Source organism: Phocoena sinus, chromosome 9 (genome assembly GCF_008692025.1).
Source record: "Phocoena sinus isolate mPhoSin1 chromosome 9, mPhoSin1.pri, whole genome shotgun sequence".
Classification (NCBI taxonomy): domain Eukaryota; kingdom Metazoa; phylum Chordata; class Mammalia; order Artiodactyla; family Phocoenidae; genus Phocoena; species Phocoena sinus.
The window spans coordinates 100,448,055-100,469,047 of record NC_045771.1 but is presented as its reverse complement, the minus strand read 5'-3'; the positions used below and the strand labels follow the sequence as shown (position 1 = coordinate 100,469,047).

Below are 20,993 nucleotides of genomic sequence, written 5' to 3'. Positions count from 1 at the left end.
TGCCGTTGAAGTGTAGAGAAAACAAATTAAAACAATTATGAGTTTACTTAGGCAATTCCACAAGCGTCTAAGTGGATTTGGAGAAATCTGGAGAAACCTGTTTTCATGTTGTGTCTTAATCAGCCGTATACATTTGCCCGGGCTTGTGGGCAAAGAGAAGGGCCCACTCCCACAATGACACAGGAAAGCCACAGGCTCTCCCCCTCACATCAGGGGTATCTCAAGACTTAAAGGAGGCAGATTGTTTTATTTTCGGTTAAGATAATTTGGGGGATTCTTGAGAAAAAGAACAGCCTGACTCTGGATCAGCTCTCAGTGTCCGAGTGTAATTCGCAGATAACTTCCCGTAAGACTCCCTGGAAGCCACGTGAAGCCCGGCACCAGGATGAATCTCAGAAACACCTGCTGTGCAGGGGACCTGACAACAAAGGACGGTGCTGCGTGATTCCAGGAGAACGAGGTCCCCAAACAGGCAGAACTATTCTAAGTGAAAACAGATCGCGGCGTGTGGTGTGTGGGGCGGGGATTGTCGGGGCGGGGCCGTGAGGGAGCTCCTAGGGTAAACCGTGATGTTCCAGGGGTAACAGGTTACACGGGTGCATGCATTTGTTGAAACTCATCGACGCTACGCTTAAGACTGATTGTCTCACTGTTTGTGATATTACCTCAACAACAGCTGTCCACTCATGTTGAACTGTAACCCGTGGCATGTCAGGGTGAAGGGTACCGACATCTGTACCTTACTTTAAAATGCATCAAAAAAAGAAGATGGATAGATACGTGACCAAGTAAACGTAGTAAATTGCTACTTTAAGGATGTTCACAGTACAATTCTTTTAGCTCTTCTGTCCGTTTATGAATCGTCGTAATAAACTGTGAAGGTGAAAAGCTAAGTGCTTTGCAGGGCCCTACTGTTCTTGGTTCAGTAGGATTTGTCTTCACATTTGCAGGAGGGAGAGCAAATCCTTAGTATGCTGTACGGAGCTTGACACAAACACTTTTAATTGTCTGGTTTTCAACTTCATAGCCCTAAGGTCATATTAAATTTCTATTTGAATCAATTGCTTAAATATGCCGAAATGCATATTTTAATGAAATTCTTAAAGTACAATGTATTTCTTTTTCTTTCTTCTTACGATTGGGTAAATATTCTTCAGACAAAGAATAAAGTAACTCTGTTTAATGCCCAGTATTTGAGTAAGCCAATCGGCAGATTCAAACATGCCCAGTTCAGACAGCACCTTAGGACAAGGACACGTCCACAGGGGCCCCCAACGTCTGTCCAGAGGCACCTTATGTCAAACAACTGTCACAGTTGCCAGTAGTTAGCTGTAGCGAAAGAAAGTTGAAGCTTTTGTGTTCATTCCATCCTCAGAACCATTCTGGGAGGCCAGAATTGTTTTCACCAAGTCAGTACTTGAGGAAAGCGTGGCGTAGAGCTCGGGGAAGTCGTTCAGTGTTGCATAAGGATGAAGGGCTGACCAAGAAACTTTCTCCTGGCTGAGCTAAGGGCTCTCACTCTTGCAGTTTTGTCTTAAATCTGCCTCACTAGTTAGTGATTTTTACTTTTTAATATGACTGATTCAGTATTCTCACATTGAAATTTTCTCACTGCTTTATATTACGTAACATGAGATATTTGGTATAAAGATATTTATTTGTTTACACAGGTTGTCCAGTTGCTTCTCAAAATGTTTTACAAATTAACCTTCATATCAGTAATGTGTAACGTTGCTATTATCTTCCAATACAGGATCTTTTATGAATGTAAAAGTAATTCATACTAATTGTAAACAGTGAAGGGTCATGGTAGGTATTCATCAAATAAATACTTGTTCAGCACTTTTTGAATGAGTGAATGACAACACAATTACAGTCTTCTTGCAATTATTTTCTTCTATAACAGGCTAAACTGGCATGGCATGTTTTCCTTTTCTACTGATGAAAGTCACTTTTGCGTGATTTAATAATAAAAATTCTTTGGTTCAGCGAAGAGAAATTTACAAGCTAGTACCCCTGATCCTTTAAAATGAAAGTAGATGGGATTGTTTTCATCCTTCTGTGTACAGAAGAAACGCTTCAGAAATGTGCTCCAACACCCAGTTCTAGTCAATACTGGTCACCTGGCTGGTGTGAAGGGCATGATGGATACTTGGGGCTCCCTAGACCAGAGCTGACCAGTTAGGCTGAAATTTAGAGACCATGGTCTGTCAGCTGGAAGGCAGCTTTTGTTCCAAGGTGTGCGGACAGAAAGGTCACCCTTTATCGTCAAAACCCTGTACCTCCGTTGGTGGTGGCATCTTTAAGGACCTTAGAATTGGGAAATCAGTCTGGCCCCGTCCACGTGCGTTGCCAACTGTGTACAGTGGTTCCAACTTGAGGTTCCCGTCAGAGCGGTCCACACTCCTGGGTGAAAGCAGCCAGAGGTGTTGGGTCCATCCCGTGTTATGGTTGGAAGAGTGATGGAATCACTGTGCCCTGGAGACACTGCCGGGGGGCTCTGTCTTGTGGGCCGTCGCAGTTCCCTTGTGAACGTTCTCTCTACCACCAGATTTGAATGAGACCACAGAAGGGGAAAAGAGGGAAATCCCCACACAGTTAAAGAGGAAGTAAGGGTTGCTTCATATTTACTGTTGGTGTAAATGCTTTGCATTGATTATGTGGTATCTGAACACGTGCTCGCTGCCGGGGCACTAAAATGCAAGAGCGGACGGTGATGCTCTTCGGAACACTTCTGTGGGGAGGGGACAAAGGACCTATCAAAGAGGAATGAAGACTGGAGAAGAGTTCCTGAAGGGAGTCCCTGCATATTGACTCTGGCCTTGGTGTTGTTCTCAACCACCTGGTTGCAGGTTGCATCCGTGGAAGAGCCTGGCCTGGGCTGAATCTAACTTCCAAAGCCAGGGGCCATATTTCTTCACTTATGATAATTTGGGTTCAAAGTACAGTCCCTTAACAGCTCCCTGCTTCAAAAGGCCCGAACCTCTTTGTTTTCTTATGCTTGCCTGTACATGTTGTTCAAAGAGCTAGGTTTATAAACATGGCTTTATTATAATCCTCTCCCTTGCTTTTAAAGATAGACTACCAAACGTATTTTCATAGTGTAACTTTGTCCCCTAATTTAAAATGTTTTCCTACATTAAGTTTGATACCTGAAAACATCAGGGAGTTAACCGTGCCAAGGCCACATCCCGGCAGGGGATGCAAAACCCTTGCACCTGCGCCTGGGTGTGTGGGCTCCTTGGAGTGTAGGCAAACACAAAGGCGTGTTGGTTTCTTAGTAGCTGAGTGTGTTTTTTAAATATATGTTTTCATGTCGTCATTTTCTAAATGTTATATAATATTTAATTTTATTCTTTGGTGCATTCGTTTAGAATATTTTTCATCTCCAGCCAGGGGGTTTCAGTTTACACTCTTGTCATTGATTTTAGGTTGTACAGTGTTATGGTCAGAAAATAGGTTTGTAAATATTCTTTGAGCACGCAATAATGTGACATGCAGTTTTTTGCAAAGTAAAAAGTTCATTATATGGTTGTTAACTCATCGTTGTAATGCTGAGTTGCATATTATGATATGTATTTTTTGTTTACTAAAGCTCTTATAGACTGTTTTATCTTAAAGATTTTCATAGAATTCCCATCTGTTTCCCCTTGAACTTTTAACAGTTTTAAACAATTCCACGCATTATAGAGATGAACTAGTCCTTATTATGAACTGCACCTTCTATAAACTTTTAAACATTTTTCGTCACATTTGTCCTGAGTGGCCTTCGATCGGAATATGTCGTAAGTCACTGAAGTGTGCAGTTAGTTGAAGATTGCGAATATCCTTTTACTTTAGTTTTGCTCTTCTACTTGGCATTTCATGTGATACCTCTTTTCCTCTTGTTTCCAGTTTGCCAAGGGACAAGTAACAAGCTCACCCAGTTGGGCACTTTTGAAGACCACTTTCTGAGCCTCCAGAGGATGTTCAATAACTGTGAGGTGGTCCTTGGGAATTTGGAAATTACCTACATGCAAAGTAGTTACAACCTTTCTTTCCTAAAGGTTAGTTCAATGAATTTGATTCTTACCCAAATATAGTAGAAGTAAATATAAGTAGATAAAGGCCTTGGCAGAATTTAACTGGCATTGTATTTACTTTTGCTGTGGTAATGATAAGTCCTAGGGACCTACACATGCAAGTTTTATGAAAAGGCCACTTTACCAGCTAGTGTCAAGTTATAGCTATAAAAGAACAACAAAGAGAAACAGACTGGTCTGGCATTCCGTGATCATCATGGACACTAATCTTTTAACCGTCACTTCAGCCATGGTATCCTGACATACTGGCTCTTTAAAAAAAAAAAAAAAAAAAAAAAGCCTCCTGCTTTGTAGCATTTGTCTATTTCCTGGGTATAAATACCCCCACCGTGGTTGATTTCCAGCTACCAAGAGTTTAACGACTCATTCACAAAATTCCCAAATGTTTCACAGTAGGCTCTAACGAGCCAATGGGAATCAGCCCTGAAGGCTTCTGAGTTTGGTGTAAACTTAGGATTTGATTGGTTTTCTTCTGGGTTTGTTTGGTCTTTTTTAATAGGAAAACCTGCAAGACAGATAGAAAATAAATTAATAAAACATTTCCATTTTCATCTCAGTGTGTTGAACAGCAAGCAAAATGAAAGTCACAGCATTCCTAAGTAATACACATGGTCCTTTGTTATTGTTATCAAGCTGAAGAGGCAAAAATGCAGGAATCAGGGCTTCCCTGGTGGCGCAGTGGTTGAGAATCCACCTGCCGTCGCAGGGGACACGGGTTCGTGCCCCGGTCCGGGAAGGTCCCACATGCCGCGGAGCGGCTGGGCCCGTGAGCCATGGCCGCTGAGCCTGCGCGTCTGGAGCCTGTGCTCCGCAACGGAAAAAACAAACCCAAAAAATGCAGGAATCATCGTAAATTCTGTCACCTCCCATGGGATCCAATGGTAATCACCTGCATGCTTTGCATCTGTCAAACACTCCTGTTCAGCCAGGTGTCCTGGGCTCTCTGGACCTGTTTCAGATCTTGCATTTGTGAGTTCCTCAAAAGAGAAATAATATGTTTATGTTTTATCTCCTTAGACCATCCAGGAGGTTGCTGGCTATGTACTCATTGCCCTCAACACAGTGGAGACGATTCCTTTGGAAAAGCTGCAGGTCATCAGAGGAAATGTGCTCTATGAAAACACCCATGCCTTAGCGGTCTTATCCAACTATGGTGCAAATAAAACGGGACTGAGGGAGTTGCCCATGAGAAACTTACAGGGTGAGAGGCCAGGGAATGGGGAGGCTATAAATGCAGAGAGTGACCTCGGATGGTACTCAGCAGACTTGGTGCTTTTCTGAATTCCATTCAGAGAAGACATTTATTCATCAGACTTAGACACAGAGGTGTTTGCGTGCCAGCCGTGTGCAAGATACAGCAGGTGGAAGTCGCTAAGAAGATAGTAGATGGTGGGGTGGGAAGGGAAGATTTAAGCCAAGTACCAGTTCTCCCTGGTTCGTGGAAAAGTATCCAGAGAGTTGGTAAAAAGTGGTAAAGGTTCTGGAAAAGAGAGTATGACCAGGTGACTGGAGCTGGAATGCTTAGGTAGTCTGCCAGTCTTACTACCTGGACCTCAGGTATAAGGGACATACATTAAAAAAATCAACCCTAATTTGAGACGTTTTCCAGATTAATGCTGATATCCAGAAAACCATTTTTAAGTTAAGGATAGGGAAGGGAGTAAAGGTATTACAGGAGAAGTTTGAATTCTTGTGAGTAGGGCACTTGTGTGAGTTCTGTGAGAGGAAACTACAGAAGACGTAGAAAAGACGTCAAGTTGATTTTTAAAAATTGAAGGTAACAGTGATTGTGCCCTCACCACGCGGCAGGTGCAGTGCCAGCTGTGTTAAATTGGTAACTTCACTTAATGCCCACAACCTTCCTTGAAAGCAAGTGGTAGCTCTGCCACTTTACAGATAAAGAAATGGTGGCAAAGTAGCCCTCCTGAAGTCCCACATGAGCGAAAGGACGGCCGGGGGTGGCCACCCAGTCTGTGCCCCCAGAGCCCTCGCCTTCGCATCTTCCACGCAGCTCTGACGAGCGGGGGGGCCGACCCCAAATGGGGGATGAGAGCAGAGGATGCACGACAGAGTGAGGGTGCTGGGCAGGGAGGGGCCTGGTCCCAGGCCGCGGTGCTGGGATGGCTGAGTGTCCAAGCCCCACGGAGCCTGACGTCTGCTGTCCAGGTTGCCTCCTGGGCTCTGCATTCAGGAGGCGGCCTTAGGGCTTCCCACCCCCTCACCTAAAGGGTGCAGCTCTGGCGCTGGGTTGTGCTGTCCGTGCTCGGTTGTGCTCCGCCTGCCTGGATTCCCATCTTGCCTCACGCTGTCGCTGTTTCGTGGCGACAGGCAGAGGCGGGTGGGAGCGGACTGGCGGGTTCCAGCCCCGGCTCCATTGCTCACCAGCCAGGCACCCGGGAGCGTGTTCTCTGTGTCTTCAAAAATGGGGATGGGGCTTCCCTGGTGGCGCAGTGGTTGAGAGTCCGCCTGCCGATGCGGGGGACGCGGGCTCGTGCCCCGGTCCGGGAAGATCCCACGTGCCGCGGAGCGGCTGGGCCCGTGAGCCATGGCCGCTGAGCCTGTGCGTCCGGAGCCTGTGCTCCGCAACGGGAGAGGCCCCGACAGTGAGAGGCCCGCGTACCGCAAAAAAAATAAATGGGGATGAACGATGGTGACAGACTTCCGAGGGGGGCTGAGAAGACTAAGTGAATTACTCCAGGTGAAGCGCTCCTGGTATTATTTCCGTTGTGGGTATTGGGGTAGTATCAATCCCGATTATTTCATGCTATTAAATAATCCTCTAATGTGGGTTACTGGACGAGAATTACACACTGTTATTGATAACTAACGCGGGCCTCTGCTCCTCGCCACGCTGCCCGCGGCTTCTGTCGGGCCCTCGGCCCCCCCGCTGGCGCTCTCCCGGCCCCGATCTGTCGTCCCGAGGGTCCCGCTGCCCTGACGTCTCTCTTCTGCGTCTGCAGTGCTGACCTCTCATCAGTTTATCCCTTGACTCTGGCTCCCTCCTGGTGAACGTTTTCACTTGGTTGTCCTGCTGCCGTCTCTGACTTCGCATCCAAAGCTCCCTTTCCGACGCCCCCAGCCTGCCTCTGTAGCCCCCGCCCCACCCCCACCACCCCACCCTACCCCCACCACCCCACCCCCACCACACCCCACCACACCCCACACCCCACCCCTGTCTGCTGAAGGAACCGCCCCCCTGAGCCCTCGGGGCCTGTGCTGCGGTTGTGTGTCCACTGGAGCCCGCAGCGCCCGCCCTCCCTCAGGTTCCTCCACGTGCTGCCGCCGTCAGCCTTCAGGAAATGTCAGTCTTTCCATCAGCCTCAGAGAGCTTCCCAGGGAGAACCCTTCCTCTGCCACGTCCTTTTCTCGCTGTGGGATGCTGGCCATTACCTAGGTATCTAGATTTGAGTTACAGTCAGAGAACCGCGTGAGGATTAGCTCAGGTCATGCTATAGCCCAACTGGCCCCTGTTGTGAGTCGTGGTCCGCTGTGGACGTGAGGTCATTAACTGTGTCTCCCGTGCATGTCGCTTCTTAGAAAGGGACCAACAGAAAGCACTCATCTCCACTGACCCCGCAGCTCTTGGTGCTGTGCTCTGTGTACACAAGTCATTCAGGAAATGTTTACACAAACGTCATGGATAAAACACGTGTCCTCTGCTCAGGCTTGACTCTTCGTATCACCCCTGATTTTTCGTGTCCTCCCAGCTCTTCCTTTGAACAGTTGAGCGGGTTTACATCTTGGCATTCCCAGCGCCCGTCCCGTCTCTTCCTCACACGTACACACCCTTCTGCTGCACCTCACTCCCACCCCCTTTTCTCCAAATGAAATACTGCCAAAGCCCCTCACAGCATCCTCCCTTCCACCTGCCCTTCCTGTTGCATCTGCCCTTTCACATCGTCATCACACGGTCATTCCGGTCCAGCCCAGACCAACCTCCCCGGGAACCACCGACTCACTACACTTGTCGTTTATGCTAAGTGACTGAAGCATTATCTTCTTTCCTCCCCATATTTCGAAATTCTGATCATTCATGGTTCAAAAACCCAGGGCAGGGGAACCCTGACTCTTCCACAGAGGAGTCCATCAGGTTATTTTCCACTGCCCCCAGTGAAGTTCCAAGGGGAGTCTCATTTGCAGGTTGCCATCTTTTAGCAGAAGGCAAGACGTGAAGAAACGCATGCATACTTCAGGAGAATTTAGGAGAGATGGCGCATTTGTTCATGGTGGTTCCTTTCTCACGCAGAGATCCTGCAAGGCGCCGTGCGATTCAGCAACAACCCTGCCCTCTGCAACATGGACACCGTCCAGTGGAGGGACATCGTCCACACCGACTTTCTAAGCAATATGTCGATGGAATTTCAGAGCCAGCTGAGCAGATGTAAGTGTTCCACATGACCCCTGCCCCCAACCTGCAGCTCTTAAGGTGGGCAGAGCTGTGGAGCTGGGGTGGGGATCAGGAAAGCAGAGTTAACATTATGTTACATTAATCTAATACAAAAGTAAATATTGATAGTAAACAGATTATATGCTCACTAGAAGACAGAGGGGAAAAAAACCTGTTTTTCATGGTGACACCTCCCCTGCTGGCAGATCACCCGCCCCCACCCCCACCCCAGGACAGCTAAGCCCTCATGTGGCATTGAGAAGAGCCCGGCGAGGTCACCCCTGGCGAGGGGGCTTCTCACATCTTGTGTGAGGAGACTGCCTAGGCTTTTGTGAACTGCTGACTTGCCGCTGAGACTCAAAGTAGCGCCAGGCCCTCTGGAAGCTTGGGGGCTGAACTCTGTCCTCCTGCTGCTGGGCCTGGCCACTCCCACATGGAGCCCCCAGCAAAATTGGGGAGCATACGGTGACGAGTTTGTCCATATTTAACTAGTGCCCATTACCTAGTCCCTGCCATTCATCAGTAAAGCAGCCCATGCAAGGGAGAGGCTGGCCAGGGCCAGGCTGCAGGTCAGGGCTGCCCCATTAGTGCTGTTGGCAGTGGGAAACTCTGAGGACTCTAAGCTCCGCTTAGCCGGCTGCCTTCCTGATCTCGCTGACCTTTTCGGTCTTGAAAATAAGAAGCCATCATCATTTCCTTTTTCTGTTTCTCTACAACTGTGCAGTGGATGCATGGGTGTTTGTTTTTGCTTTTTGGGGTTTTTTTGGTCTCAGAATTTGGAGATGATATGGATCTTAAAAATCAACTGGAGGGCTTCCCTGGTGGTTGAGAGTCCGCCTGCCGATGCAGGGGACGTGGGTTCGTGCCCCGGTCTGGGAAGATCTCACATGCTGCGGAGCGGCTGGGCCCGTGAGCCATGGCCACTGAGCCTGCGCATCCGGAGCCTGTGCTCCGCAACGGGAGAGGCCACAACAGTGAGAGGCCGGCGTACCACAAAAAAAAAAAAAAAAAAAAAATCAACTTGAGCTGCTTTGTTTTTTGGTTTTTTCTTTGATTTGATTGATTGATTATGATAAAATACCCTTAACATAAAATTTACCATCTTAATCATCATTTTTTAAAAATAAGGACCTTTTTTCCTTTTGTGTATTTTTGTGGTGAACTTTTTTTCTTTAATTTTCTTTATTTTATTTATTTATCTTGGTTGTGCTGGTCTTAGTCGTGGCAGGTGTGCTCCTTAGTTGCGGCTCACAGGCTCCTTAGTTGTGGCATGTGAACTCTTAGTTGCGGCATGCATGTAGGATCTAGCTCCCTGACCAGGAGTAGAACCCACGTCCTCTACATTGGAAGGCAGGTTCTTAACCTCTGTGCCACCAGGGGAGTCCCAGAAGGACATTTTAAAGGCATGGAAAAATTGTCATAACGTTTTATCAGTTTTTTTAAAAGTTATAATACAGTGTGTAGTGTGATATTAATTCTTATATGTAGATATACTTATATGCCTATATTGATTACCTCTGGATAGTCTTATTTCTTCTTCTTGCTTTTTTCTATTATCTGTATTTTAAATGATGTCTAATTCTTTTTTTGTCACAGAAGGTTAAGAATAGCATCATAGGCAGACTTTGAATCCCTTGATTGGCAGATGTTTTCCTGTGTTACAGAAAGATGCCATTAAACGTTTTTATTTTAAATATTTTCTTTTATAAACATATTATATGCTTATAATAGAATTTTGGAAAATATGGGGAAGTATCAGGTAAAAACGAAAGATAACGTGATATCATTGTACAGACACAACCACTTTGAACATATCTATGTGTTACTCTGGCTCTTTCCTCTTAAGTTTCTTTCTCTCTTTCTGTCTCCATCTGTCTCTCTTCACAATGTACAACCCGCACCATCCATTTGGGGCTCGTCCTCCCATCCTTCAGGATTCTAAGAAGTGCCAGCATTGCACTGATGCCTCTCACCCCTGGGAGCGATTGTAAACCTTGTCGGTCTTATTGAAGGGGTGCCCTGGTCCAACAATCACTTGGCAAATCGTCAGCTCTTCTGTTTGAAACCGAAATTCTCCCAGAGACTGAATTCTTCCTGACTGTGGGAGACTTTGGGACACATGTTAAGTCCCTTGGTTACTGTGTCTTTGCGATGGAAGTGATCTGCATGGCTGATCTCTTTCTAACAAATTTGGTGGTCAGCTCTTCTCTGTGTCTGTATATAGAACACTTGGTCCTCAGATTTCTTAATGCCGATGAAAACAGAACACAACTAATGAGATTAAAACCCTTAGTAGCTGTCATTTATAGTCAGTCATTTACAAAAACTGCACGAATGGATTGATCAATTACAGATATTTTCAGACAGTAACTTGCAAATTAATAGCTGAAGTTTTAGATAATCAACCAGGTGACACAGACCATGCACGTCCTACCCTTTGTGTGGCATCCAGGCCTCTCTCTCTTTGGCATGGAGTCTGGGAGTATTTATTTACAGGACCCCAACTCCTGGGATCACTGAGGATTGGACACGGCACGAATGTGGTTGGTACATACCCATCCCCCCAGATGAGGCATCCTTAACATCATTGTGGGAGATGCTGGAAAATTCTCCAAGCCTAAGCAGATTTGAAATGTGGACCCATGAGTCCATTTAAATCCCAGTTTTCATGGCCTGCGACAAGTCAATAATCGCTCTCCTCCTCAGTTTCCACAACTGAAATGTAAATAAAAGCAGTACCTGGTTCTTTTTTTTTTCTCATGAGAGTCTTTTTTAAATCATCTTACAAACCAACCAGTTGAACAAACAGAATAAGAAATTTGAAAGCACTTCCTTGTTTCTAGGATGTGGCTTTGCCTAGGGGCTTGAGAAGGGGCCATCAGTTTCTTGTTTCCTTTCCCTAAAATATGAATTTAACGATTACTTTTATATTTTAGGCCCAAAGTGTGATCCAGTCTGTCTTAATGGAAGCTGCTGGGGTGCAGGGAAGGAGAACTGCCAGAAACGTGAGTCGGGGAGCAGAGTTTCACTGGCCATCTTCTCCCCTTACACTTGCATTTGTTTTCCCTTTGAAGACTCCGAAAGCATTGTTGATTTTAAGGCCAGATGTTAGCAGTTATGTGAATGACAGTCTTGCAAATCTCCCCGTGTGCAGTTAGTCCAGCGCGGGCTGTTGTTGGCACTCCATCCTGTCGTAAGTCAGTGCAAGTGGGCCACCCGTGTACCCGCCATTCTCTCTGAACAATATGTTTGGCAGGTTTTCCTGGGAATGGGGGCTTGTCTGTGTTACCTGAGTCATGGCACCTCTCACGTCCTCGCCTCTCCTGCTGCCCCCCTCTCTTGAGTACCCACCTCCAGAGAAGCAAGAGTAGCTTCTTCTTCAAGGGGGTTTTTCTGCGGGAATCCTAGTTCGGGAGCGTGAATGGCCAAGGAATCTGGGGACGTGTCATCTTGAAAACTTCAAGTCTAATTGTGATGTGACTGTTATGTCCTTTTAAACACTGCTTTCTGGCAGGCGTCATGCTATTTGTACATGCTTTCTGTTACCCACCCCCAGACTCAATTCTCATCGGTATCTAATTTAGCAGTCTGAAAGTCCAGAGTTGATCTGAGTCAGTTCTCCTAAGTGATGAGAAACAAGTAGGGAAAAAAAAAAAAAAGTACAGTAAGAAAGACCAAGACTCAGAATCACCAAATTGATCCATCTTTCATCCGCTGTTTGCAAGTGCTCTGCGAGGTCCCGGGGAAGGCATCCTTCCTCCCTCCCGAACCCTTCAGCTCATGGGTGGCCTCTGCTTCTTTCCAGTGACCAAAGTCATCTGTGCCCAGCAGTGTTCCGGGCGCTGCCGCGGCAGGTCCCCCAGCGACTGCTGCCACAGCCAGTGTGCCGCCGGCTGCATGGGGCCGCGGGAGAGCGACTGCCTGGTAATACCCACCCCAGCGGCTTCTCTGGCCCGAGATTCAGAGAGCCTTCCTGTGACTGCACTGTACTGACTGACGTCTGTAGCCGCCCGGGTGACGAAGCATCTCTCAGTGTCCTGCCTTCCTTCACCACTTACTTGGTGACCTTGGGCAACTTATGTGACCTCTCCGTGCCTCAGTTTCCTTGTCTGACAGTGGTAGAGAGTAAAGTACCTACCTGTTAAGTGCTCTAAACAGCACAGTGTGTGTGGCCTCCATACCCAGGACCTGGGCATAGAATGAGCCAAAGTACGAACTGTGTGTTATGGGCCCCTAATGTTTCTTGTGGCCAGCACCAGCCTCGTCTCACTGCTTATTGCTCCACTCGATTCTCATTACAAACCTAGGGCGTTGATGCCGCAGGGACCCCTGAGGTGTGTACGGAGAAGTTAAGGGGCCACACAGATCCCGAGTGGCGGGACAGCTGCGACTCCATTTGTGCCTTTCGCCCCTAAAGCCTCTGCTCTTTCCACCTTGGCTCAGAGGCCTCCTGCGCATATCCCTCCACGCCCACCCCCCACCTCCTCGCCCCCCGTGGGGTCCCGATGCCCTCGCTGTTGTCCCTGTTACTGCAGAAAGCTCACGCGAGACCTAGTGTCCCCGTGGGCCGCGGGTGCCACACATCTGATCATGGGTGCCTTGTGAGTCCCGAGACACCAGGGCGGACAGACGGGGTCCCAGAGTCAGAGCTGAGCGAGCTCCAGACTGGGAGACTCACCTTGGATGGGATCCAAAAGAGTCTGGTTTTCAGGAACAGGGAGGCTAAAGTTCCAGAGGCTGGACAGGCCCCCCAGGCTTTGGACTCGGCTGGTCTGGGCCGGTCCTGATGTGCGGCTGGAAGGAGACGGCCCGAGGCTGTTGGCCAGGGCCCCTCTGTGCGTGGTCTGGTCCCCTCTGCACAACACCCCCTAGTCCAGGTTCTCTGCGTTTGGCAATAAATTCTAAAATGTATCCTCAAGTGTTGTTTAGGAGGGAAACCTGACGTAAGTTAAGCCGAAGAATAATTTCACCGTAGAGTTAACTACTCTCGTGTGTATACTCCTGCCTTGTTCTGAAAGTTAAGGGAGACGTATTTTTCCCTCATCATAATCTGTAAACTCTGACAGCTGGGACAGTGGATTTAAGAAAAACCATGCTTTTAAGAGAAGGGTCTTTCTGACTCTACCGAGAGTACTTTGCTAGACGTGTGTGCTCTGACCAAACACCTGGACGCAGAGAACCGCGGCCGCAGCTCCCCGCACGGAGTCTAACAGCCGCCGCCCCTCCCCTGACAGGTCTGCCGCAGGTTCCGGGACGGAGCCACGTGCAAGGACACATGCCCGCCACTCATGCTGTACGACCCCACCACCTACGAGATGAAAGTCAACCCGCTGGGGAAGTACAGCTTCGGCGCCACCTGTGTCAGGAAGTGCCCCCGTGAGTGCCCCTCGTGGGGACCCTTCCGTTGTCAGGCACCCCGTTACCTGTTCTGTCTCCTGCTGGCATCCCCGCGTCCCCCGCTCACGTGTCCTTGGGTCCCTGTGTCCGCCTCAGCGTCAGGCAGGTGAGGGGACAGCTACTGCTCCAACCTCGAGTCAGTTCTTGTGTCCTGAGCCCCAGCCGTGGTCGCCCAGAGTATCCCATCCTCTGATTGGCACAAACCCATGACCACTGGGCCATTTTCCCATTTAGCTCTTTGCAGGTATTTAAAAGGCCTAAGTTAGAGAGTAGTTAGAAGACCTGCCTTCTTTAGTGGTTAAAAATCTGGTGAAGGTTGTGCCCTTAGGAATACTGCAGAGGGGTTTTTGCTAGTCAGTTGGCTTTGTTTAATCATTTGGGCTTGGGTTTTGCTTATTTCTATTTGTGCTTTACAGATGGCTCTGGTATTTAGGGAAATGGCAACATGAATTATTTCGTGGTAGAGGAAGTGTAGAATTGTCTCATTAAATTGTTTTAGAAACCAATCTTGATTTCCAAGAGGGAATATTAAGGAAAAAGAAAAAAATGTTTAAGAACAATTATGAGGGAGAGGTTTGCCCTACCAGATCTGTGAACATGAAATTTTATAAATTTGGAACAGAAAAAAGAACACACAACTAGAATAATAAACCACTGTAAGGTAAATGACAAGCTAAGAAAAATTCGCTGCAGTCGTGACACAGACATATACTCTTTGAGAGACAGCTTAACGGGCAGCATTTAAAGTCCACAGGAAACCACTCAGAGCCTCAGAGAACAAAAGTAGACAGTTTTCAGAAGGAAAATGACAAATGTCCAGCAAATAAGTTTGAGGATCCACTTGGGAAAGTCGCAAGGAACACACAGAGTTCCTGAAAAGTATAGACTAACATTTGTGTTAATAGGTTATTAACACAAACACGTTGCTGCATCGGCAGCAACGAGACAGTGACCGGCGTCGGGGCTGGTGCCGAGCATGGGCACCGCCACCCATGGTGGCTGGAGGGGATGAGGGCAGCCCCGGTGTGGCAGCCCCGGTGGAAGCGTGGGGATGAGGGCAGCCCCGGGTGTGGCAGCCCCGGTGGAAGCGTGGTCTTTGTGTACCTTCCCATTTTTTAATAAATAGTCAAGCTTCAACCACAAGTCCTGAAGGTAGACCCTGCGGGAACACAGGCTGCAGGGGGTGGGGGAACACTGTGACCAGCGAGCAGGCAGCGCCCCGAGCAGCCCGACACCGCGCCTGGCGGGGAGGCCCCGAGAACCCGTGAACCTCGCATCCCTCTCTGTTTGCAGCCTTTCATTCTTTGTCCTTAAAGTAAACAAAACCAGAGGATCAGCCCGTCATGGAGGGTCCTGAGGCCCAGGAACACCTGGGGCCGCCTTCGCCACCTCCCTTTCACTGTCCCCCAGGTAACTACGTGGTGACGGACCACGGCTCGTGCGTCCGCGCCTGCAGCTCTGACAGCCAGGAGGTGGAGGAGGACGGCGTCCGCAAGTGTAAAAAGTGCGACGGACCTTGTGGCAAAGGTGGGAAGCCACCCAGTGCGGGCAAGGGGCTGTCTCTGTTCCCTGCCCCCAGACCTTCGGCATCACGCTCAGACGAGACGTGAGGGGATCTCCAGGCTCGGAAACGTGTCCCTTCCTTTACGCTCTGCCCTGTTCCTGGGTGTCCTCAATGCCAATTTATCCCTGCTTATCCTGTACTTTATCTTTTATCGAGAAATTTTTCAAACAACACCCAGAAACGTTGCAAGAATAGTGTAATGAACACCCATATGCCCTGCACTTAACTTTACCAATTTTCAGTAATCGCCACGTTGCTCCCACTCTGTGTGTGTGTGTGTGTGTGTGTTTTCTGAGCCCAGTGACAATTACAGGTGTTATAGCACTTCACCCTGCATTCGCCAGCACACTTCCTACATACGGGACATTCCCCTGAGTAACAAAAGACGAGTTTAACATCGATCAGTGCAATTCTAGTTTTCAGTTTGATTTCCACTCCCCCACTGTCCCAATACGTCCTTTTTAGCTGCTTTTCGATCCAGAGTCCAGCTGAGGGCTGTGGGTTCCATGCTCTTCGTCAATTCAGGACCATTTCTCAGCCCCCTTTTCCCCGATGCTGTGCAGACCCAAGGACGTCCCTCGTCTGGCCTGGGCATGGTTTTCCTCCAGGCGGGACTCAGGTGGGCAGGAGCATTTCCCCTCATTGCGTCCCACCAGGTGGCACAGCCATTTCATCCCGTTACCACGATGACAGATTCGATGATTTGCTTGAAGTAGCGTCAGGTTTCTTGGTGGTTATAAAGGAGTGATTTCCTATTTCTGTCATGTCTTCTACATTTATTAGTTGACATTCTTTTCTAAAATAGCTTTTTTAGTACCCATGTGAGGTCATTGAATCCTTTTTTTATTCAGTTTATGGTAATCCCTCCTGTCATCATTCACTTCGATGTCCCGACTGTCTCCCGTGTGGCCCGTGGGAGCCTCCCCAGTTGGCACCCGAGTCCTTGGCAGGTGGCAGGCCTAGACCACGTCTTCCAGTCCCACAGAAGACGCATCTACACTCTTTGTACCTTGCCACTTAAACTTAGCATACCCTGGAGATCACTCCAGATAACTTCGTATGAATCTTCCTCGTCCTACTTTGCAGCTGCTGGGCCCTCCCCGAACCCTATCCATAATCCCCTATACCCTATCCCCTCTACCATAATTTATCCAGCCAGTCTCCCTGTATATGGTCATTTAGATTGTTTCCACTGTTTTGCTGTTATTAAAAAAAATGCCTCAATGAATAACCACTTATCTCGAACATCTGCTTCAGAGGCCACCTTCCCTAAGAAGCATCTGTGATTTCAGCTGAAACTGATTACCACCTCTGTGCTCTTACATTGCACGTGTGTTCTCTCACGGGGCAAACTCAGCCTCTGTGCTGCACGTCATCGAGTCCCTCCAGCCCCCCTAGGGCGTCTGTGCCATTACCATCCCCACTTTACAGACCCACGAGCTCCCAGCGGGTCTCTCTGGCCACCTGGCCTTGTAGCTCCTGTGTGGCAGGGGTGTCAGGGCCCTGAGAGTTGAGTGTCCTTTGGCTCCAGGAGACCTCCCGGCAGAGGGGACATGGAAGGAAGAAAATAAGAACCTGGGGCAGTGCCTGGCACAGAGAAAGTAGAAGAGTTAAGCCCCTGAAGAGAGAGAGGGTTATACCGTCAGCACCCTCAAATGGATCAATAAAATCAGAGATGATTTTTGTCTTTCTTCTGTTAGTTTTGTGTTCAGCAAACACTTCGATTCTCCTGTAATCATTATGCTCTATGTTCTACCCACCCCCAGCTCATATCCTGGAGTAGTGGCCAACTCAGATCCCTTCGGGTATAGGGCAATGCCAGGAAAACAAAGTTTGGAAAATGCGTGTGTCGATGGTCTACAACTTCTCCAAATCTGATCGGTCTAGGGGTGAATGTGTAATTTATCTCCAAATTTAGGAATTCAGGTAACCCCACCGTCACCATCACACCTAAACAGAGAGAGAATGGATATTCTTTCAAACATGTGGAAATCTCTTCCGAACCTGTAATTAAACAGCAAGTCCCCATTGGCAGGCACCTGCCTCAGGGCTTCTTGTGCGGAAGCCGGCCTCACTCTGTTGTCAGCCAGAGCCTTGGAATCCTAAAACAGCCTCGCCCTCCCATTCCCAAGCCCACAGTGAGGCAGACGCAGTACAAGGCGAGCCTGGAGGTCCAGGGGTGCTGACGGGACAGGCCCCACTGCCAGGTGGCAACCCAAGCAGCAGGGACTCTGGACGGAGTGGAGCAGAGGGAGACGGAGGGACCGGGGGGACCTTGTCCCCAGGGAGGCCTGGGTGAGGCCAGGGGAGGACCTCACCCTCATCCTTTCATCCTCCCCTTTCAAAACCTCATTGAAAAACAATGAGATTTTCCATGATTATTCTTCAAAGTAAGATACAATCTGAAAGAGAGGTACCAAAGATTGCACTGTGAATTCTAGAAGTAGAGCCACAACAGATAAATGGGCTTTGGAGGGAGCTGACATTTGAGATGGAAATTCGGGAGTGAATGTAAATTAATAAATGGGCTCAGAGTGTGGAAAAAGGCATCTGAGACTGACGTCACAATAGGACACAGATCAAAGCACATGGCTTAAGTAAACACTGTGGAAGAAAAGCAACTTATCTGATAAGAGTTATTCCAGTATTTCTTATGATGTAACATCAGACGGCCATTAAAAACCATGTTTGTGAATGGTTTTAATGACAGGACAAATGTTCACAGCATAATAAGTGGAAAAAAAAAAAAAACCAGCTCCATATCTAGTGTGACATAACCATGGAGGATAGCTAGAAGGAAATTTTCTAAAATATCAAAGGTACGTAGGAGAATTGCTTGTCATTTTGTTCCCCTTTATTCTGTGTTTTCAAGGTTTTCTCAGATGAATGCATCTTGCTCTTTCCATTAAAAACAAAAAAATCTATGCATATTGTTTCTTTCAGTTAGAAGACCAAGACGCAGGCCCAGTTAGGCGAGGGGAGGCGTTGAGGGTCAGTAGGGGCACGTGGGTGAGCACAGGACAGCACTGACGGCGCAGGGCACACTGTCATGGAGAGGAAGCTGGAGTCCTCAGGAGCAACTGTACTCTGGCCCAAGTGGGGAAAATGAGGAGGAGAAAGCAGGTTCCTTGAGGACAGCCATGGCGTCTCCTGTAACCACTGCAGCCCCAACCTCGCCATGATCCCTGGGCCCTAGCAGGCCTAGCAGTGTTTGTTGAGTGAATGAATGACAGCATGGCGGCAATAGTTCCCACGGCTGCAGTTTCCTGCCTGCTCCCCTCTGCCCGTGGAACACTAGCTATTCTTAGTTCAACAAATGCGAGTGGAATAAACACCTCCCTTATCTTTACAGTTTGTAACGGAATAGGAATTGGTGAGTTTAAAGACACACTTTCCATAAATGCTACAAATATTAAACACTTCAGAAATTGCACCTCGATCAGTGGAGACCTTCATATCCTGCCAGTAGCATTTAAGGGGTAAGTAAAGATTTCTGAGTTACTGATATAATAGAAAAAAACGAAATCAGCTTTGTTCACCTGCAGGATGTTACTGATCGTCCTGTTACTTGTTTCAGTGATTCCTTCACACGTACTCCACCTCTGGACCCAAAGGAACTGGACATTCTAAAAACCGTAAAGGAAATAACAGGTGTGTGCCGCTAACATATCATATGAACATAAACAGGAAATCAGTGTTTTATGGAGAGAACATTTAGCAGTATTTTCTTCTCCTTTGGCATAAAAACATTTATTCTGAAATGCTACCATTCATGAGTAATCAGTTCTTCGATATTTTTCAAAAATGCAGTTTCCCCTGCACTCGAGAGGTGAGCTCTTTAAGCAAAGAGTTAGGTCACTCATGACGTGGTGTGAACATGTCTGCTCTCTCACCGCCCAGCCCAGGCCAGCCGTCCGAGGACCAGCCCAGGGCGTGGTGGGTAGAGGGGGGGTGGGCAGCGGCGAGCGGACAGCAGGCTCCCGGGCCTGGAGACGCACTTCACATCCTGCTCTACCACCGGCAGGCCTGGGCCCGGGACCCATCAGAGCTCCACTTCCGACATCCCTAAAAAAGAAATAATCAGACTAAATTGTTTGGAGAATTGGAACTAAATAAGGATACCATGTCAGCCTCCCTGTGGCGCTACAGCTCGGCACTGGCCGCTGTCATTGAGCACGGCGGCCTGCTTGGGGTCTCGCCCTTGGAGCACAGCCTGCGGGGTGAGAGCCGGGCGGCGGCCCAGGGGCAGCGTGCCTGGTGCACAGCGACGCATGCGGGCGTGTGCTCGGGAAGATGACGAGAAGAACGTTCACCTCTCCTGCTCATCGACACTCCTGAAAATCCTACAATAATGTCTCACACAGAACAGAAATTTCTAAATGGTGTGTGCCTGAACCTTCCTTCTGCCTTATAGGGTTTTTGCTGATTCAGGCCTGGCCTGCAAACAGGACTGGCCTCCATGCTTTTGAGAACCTGGAAATCATACGTGGCAGGACGAAGCAACAGTAAGTTGACCCCAGCCAAAGCCTGGTGGACCCTTATTTTTTGTTTTTGAAATAAGACTTACAGAGGTGCTGCAGAGACACTACAGAGAGTTCCCACACATCCTTCACCCGGCTGCCCCGATGGTGACACCCTACCTCAGCGCGGCACAAGAATCAAGTAAATCAGTAGTAACTGAACTGCAGACTTTCTGGGATCTCGCCAGTTTTTCCATGAACGCCTTGTGTGTTCCATCAGCCCACACTGCACGCGGCTGTCACGTCTCCTTGGTCCCTGCAGTGGGTGACAGTTCCTTGTCTTCCTTGTCTTTCATGGCCTTGACCCTTTTGAAACGTATCGGTCAGGCAGCTTGTAGGATAGCCAGTGTTTTCTCCTGATTCAGCTGAGGTTTTGCACTTCTGGCAAGAACAGCACTGAGGTCACACATCCCTTTCAGCAAGTCATTTCAGGGGACCTGAGAGGCTTTTTAACATTGAGTGTTTCTTTCAGGATTTCCACTTTTCCAGCTCCAAGAGTGAAACACACCCACACACCCACACGCACACGCACACACACACACACAAGCACCTTTAACGTAACAAGGGTAATGAAGAGTTTTGTGGTGAGGGGAAGTTGGGACTCTCTTGTTCAAACCTGCCTTGGAAACCGTCTGGTTCCGAGAACTCTTTCCCATAATTGACTCCTCAGAGGGCTACGTGATATTATGCAATATTAAGGAAAGTCAGACGACAGCACATGTGAAATAAGCATCACTTTCCAAAAACCGTCTTGGCTTTGCATCGCTGATGCTAAACAGGCAGCTCATATCACTTCCCAGAAAGGCCCCTGTGCTCTGAGTTCTCAGGAATACTTCTTTTGCCCAAAGTTCATACAGAGATGAGAGATTTAGGTTAGTTTTCTTGGGTGACTAGCATGTACCTCTCAGCTTAGTTTTAGGGATTTAAATAAGATAAAGATGACTTTTTTTCCTTTTCGCATGTGCTGAGAAGTCCAAGGATGCACCGTCCCTCCTGGGGCAGTGTGACCCCTGGTTCTCAGCAAAGCCAAACCTGCCCTGCCC

The 20,993-nt window shown here is 48.2% G+C and overlaps 1 protein-coding gene across 5 annotated transcripts in view; it reads left to right on the top strand.

Moving 5' to 3' along the window:
* The window catches only part of EGFR (epidermal growth factor receptor), a 191,218-nt gene that overhangs the window by 123,877 nt on the left and 46,348 nt on the right, over nucleotides 1-20,993 (top strand). For all 5 annotated transcript variants that reach the window (XM_032643822.1, XM_032643820.1, XM_032643818.1 and 2 more), the window contains exons 2-11: nucleotides 3,895-4,046; nucleotides 5,100-5,283; nucleotides 8,329-8,463; nucleotides 11,406-11,474; nucleotides 12,275-12,393; nucleotides 13,704-13,845; nucleotides 15,277-15,393; nucleotides 18,783-18,909; nucleotides 19,008-19,081; nucleotides 19,845-19,935. In XM_032643822.1, the coding sequence (XP_032499713.1) occupies nucleotides 3,895-4,046; nucleotides 5,100-5,283; nucleotides 8,329-8,463; nucleotides 11,406-11,474; nucleotides 12,275-12,393; nucleotides 13,704-13,845; nucleotides 15,277-15,393; nucleotides 18,783-18,909; nucleotides 19,008-19,081; nucleotides 19,845-19,935 (1,210 nt within the window). The remainder of the gene's footprint in view (nucleotides 1-3,894; nucleotides 4,047-5,099; nucleotides 5,284-8,328; nucleotides 8,464-11,405; nucleotides 11,475-12,274; nucleotides 12,394-13,703; nucleotides 13,846-15,276; nucleotides 15,394-18,782; nucleotides 18,910-19,007; nucleotides 19,082-19,844; nucleotides 19,936-20,993) is intronic.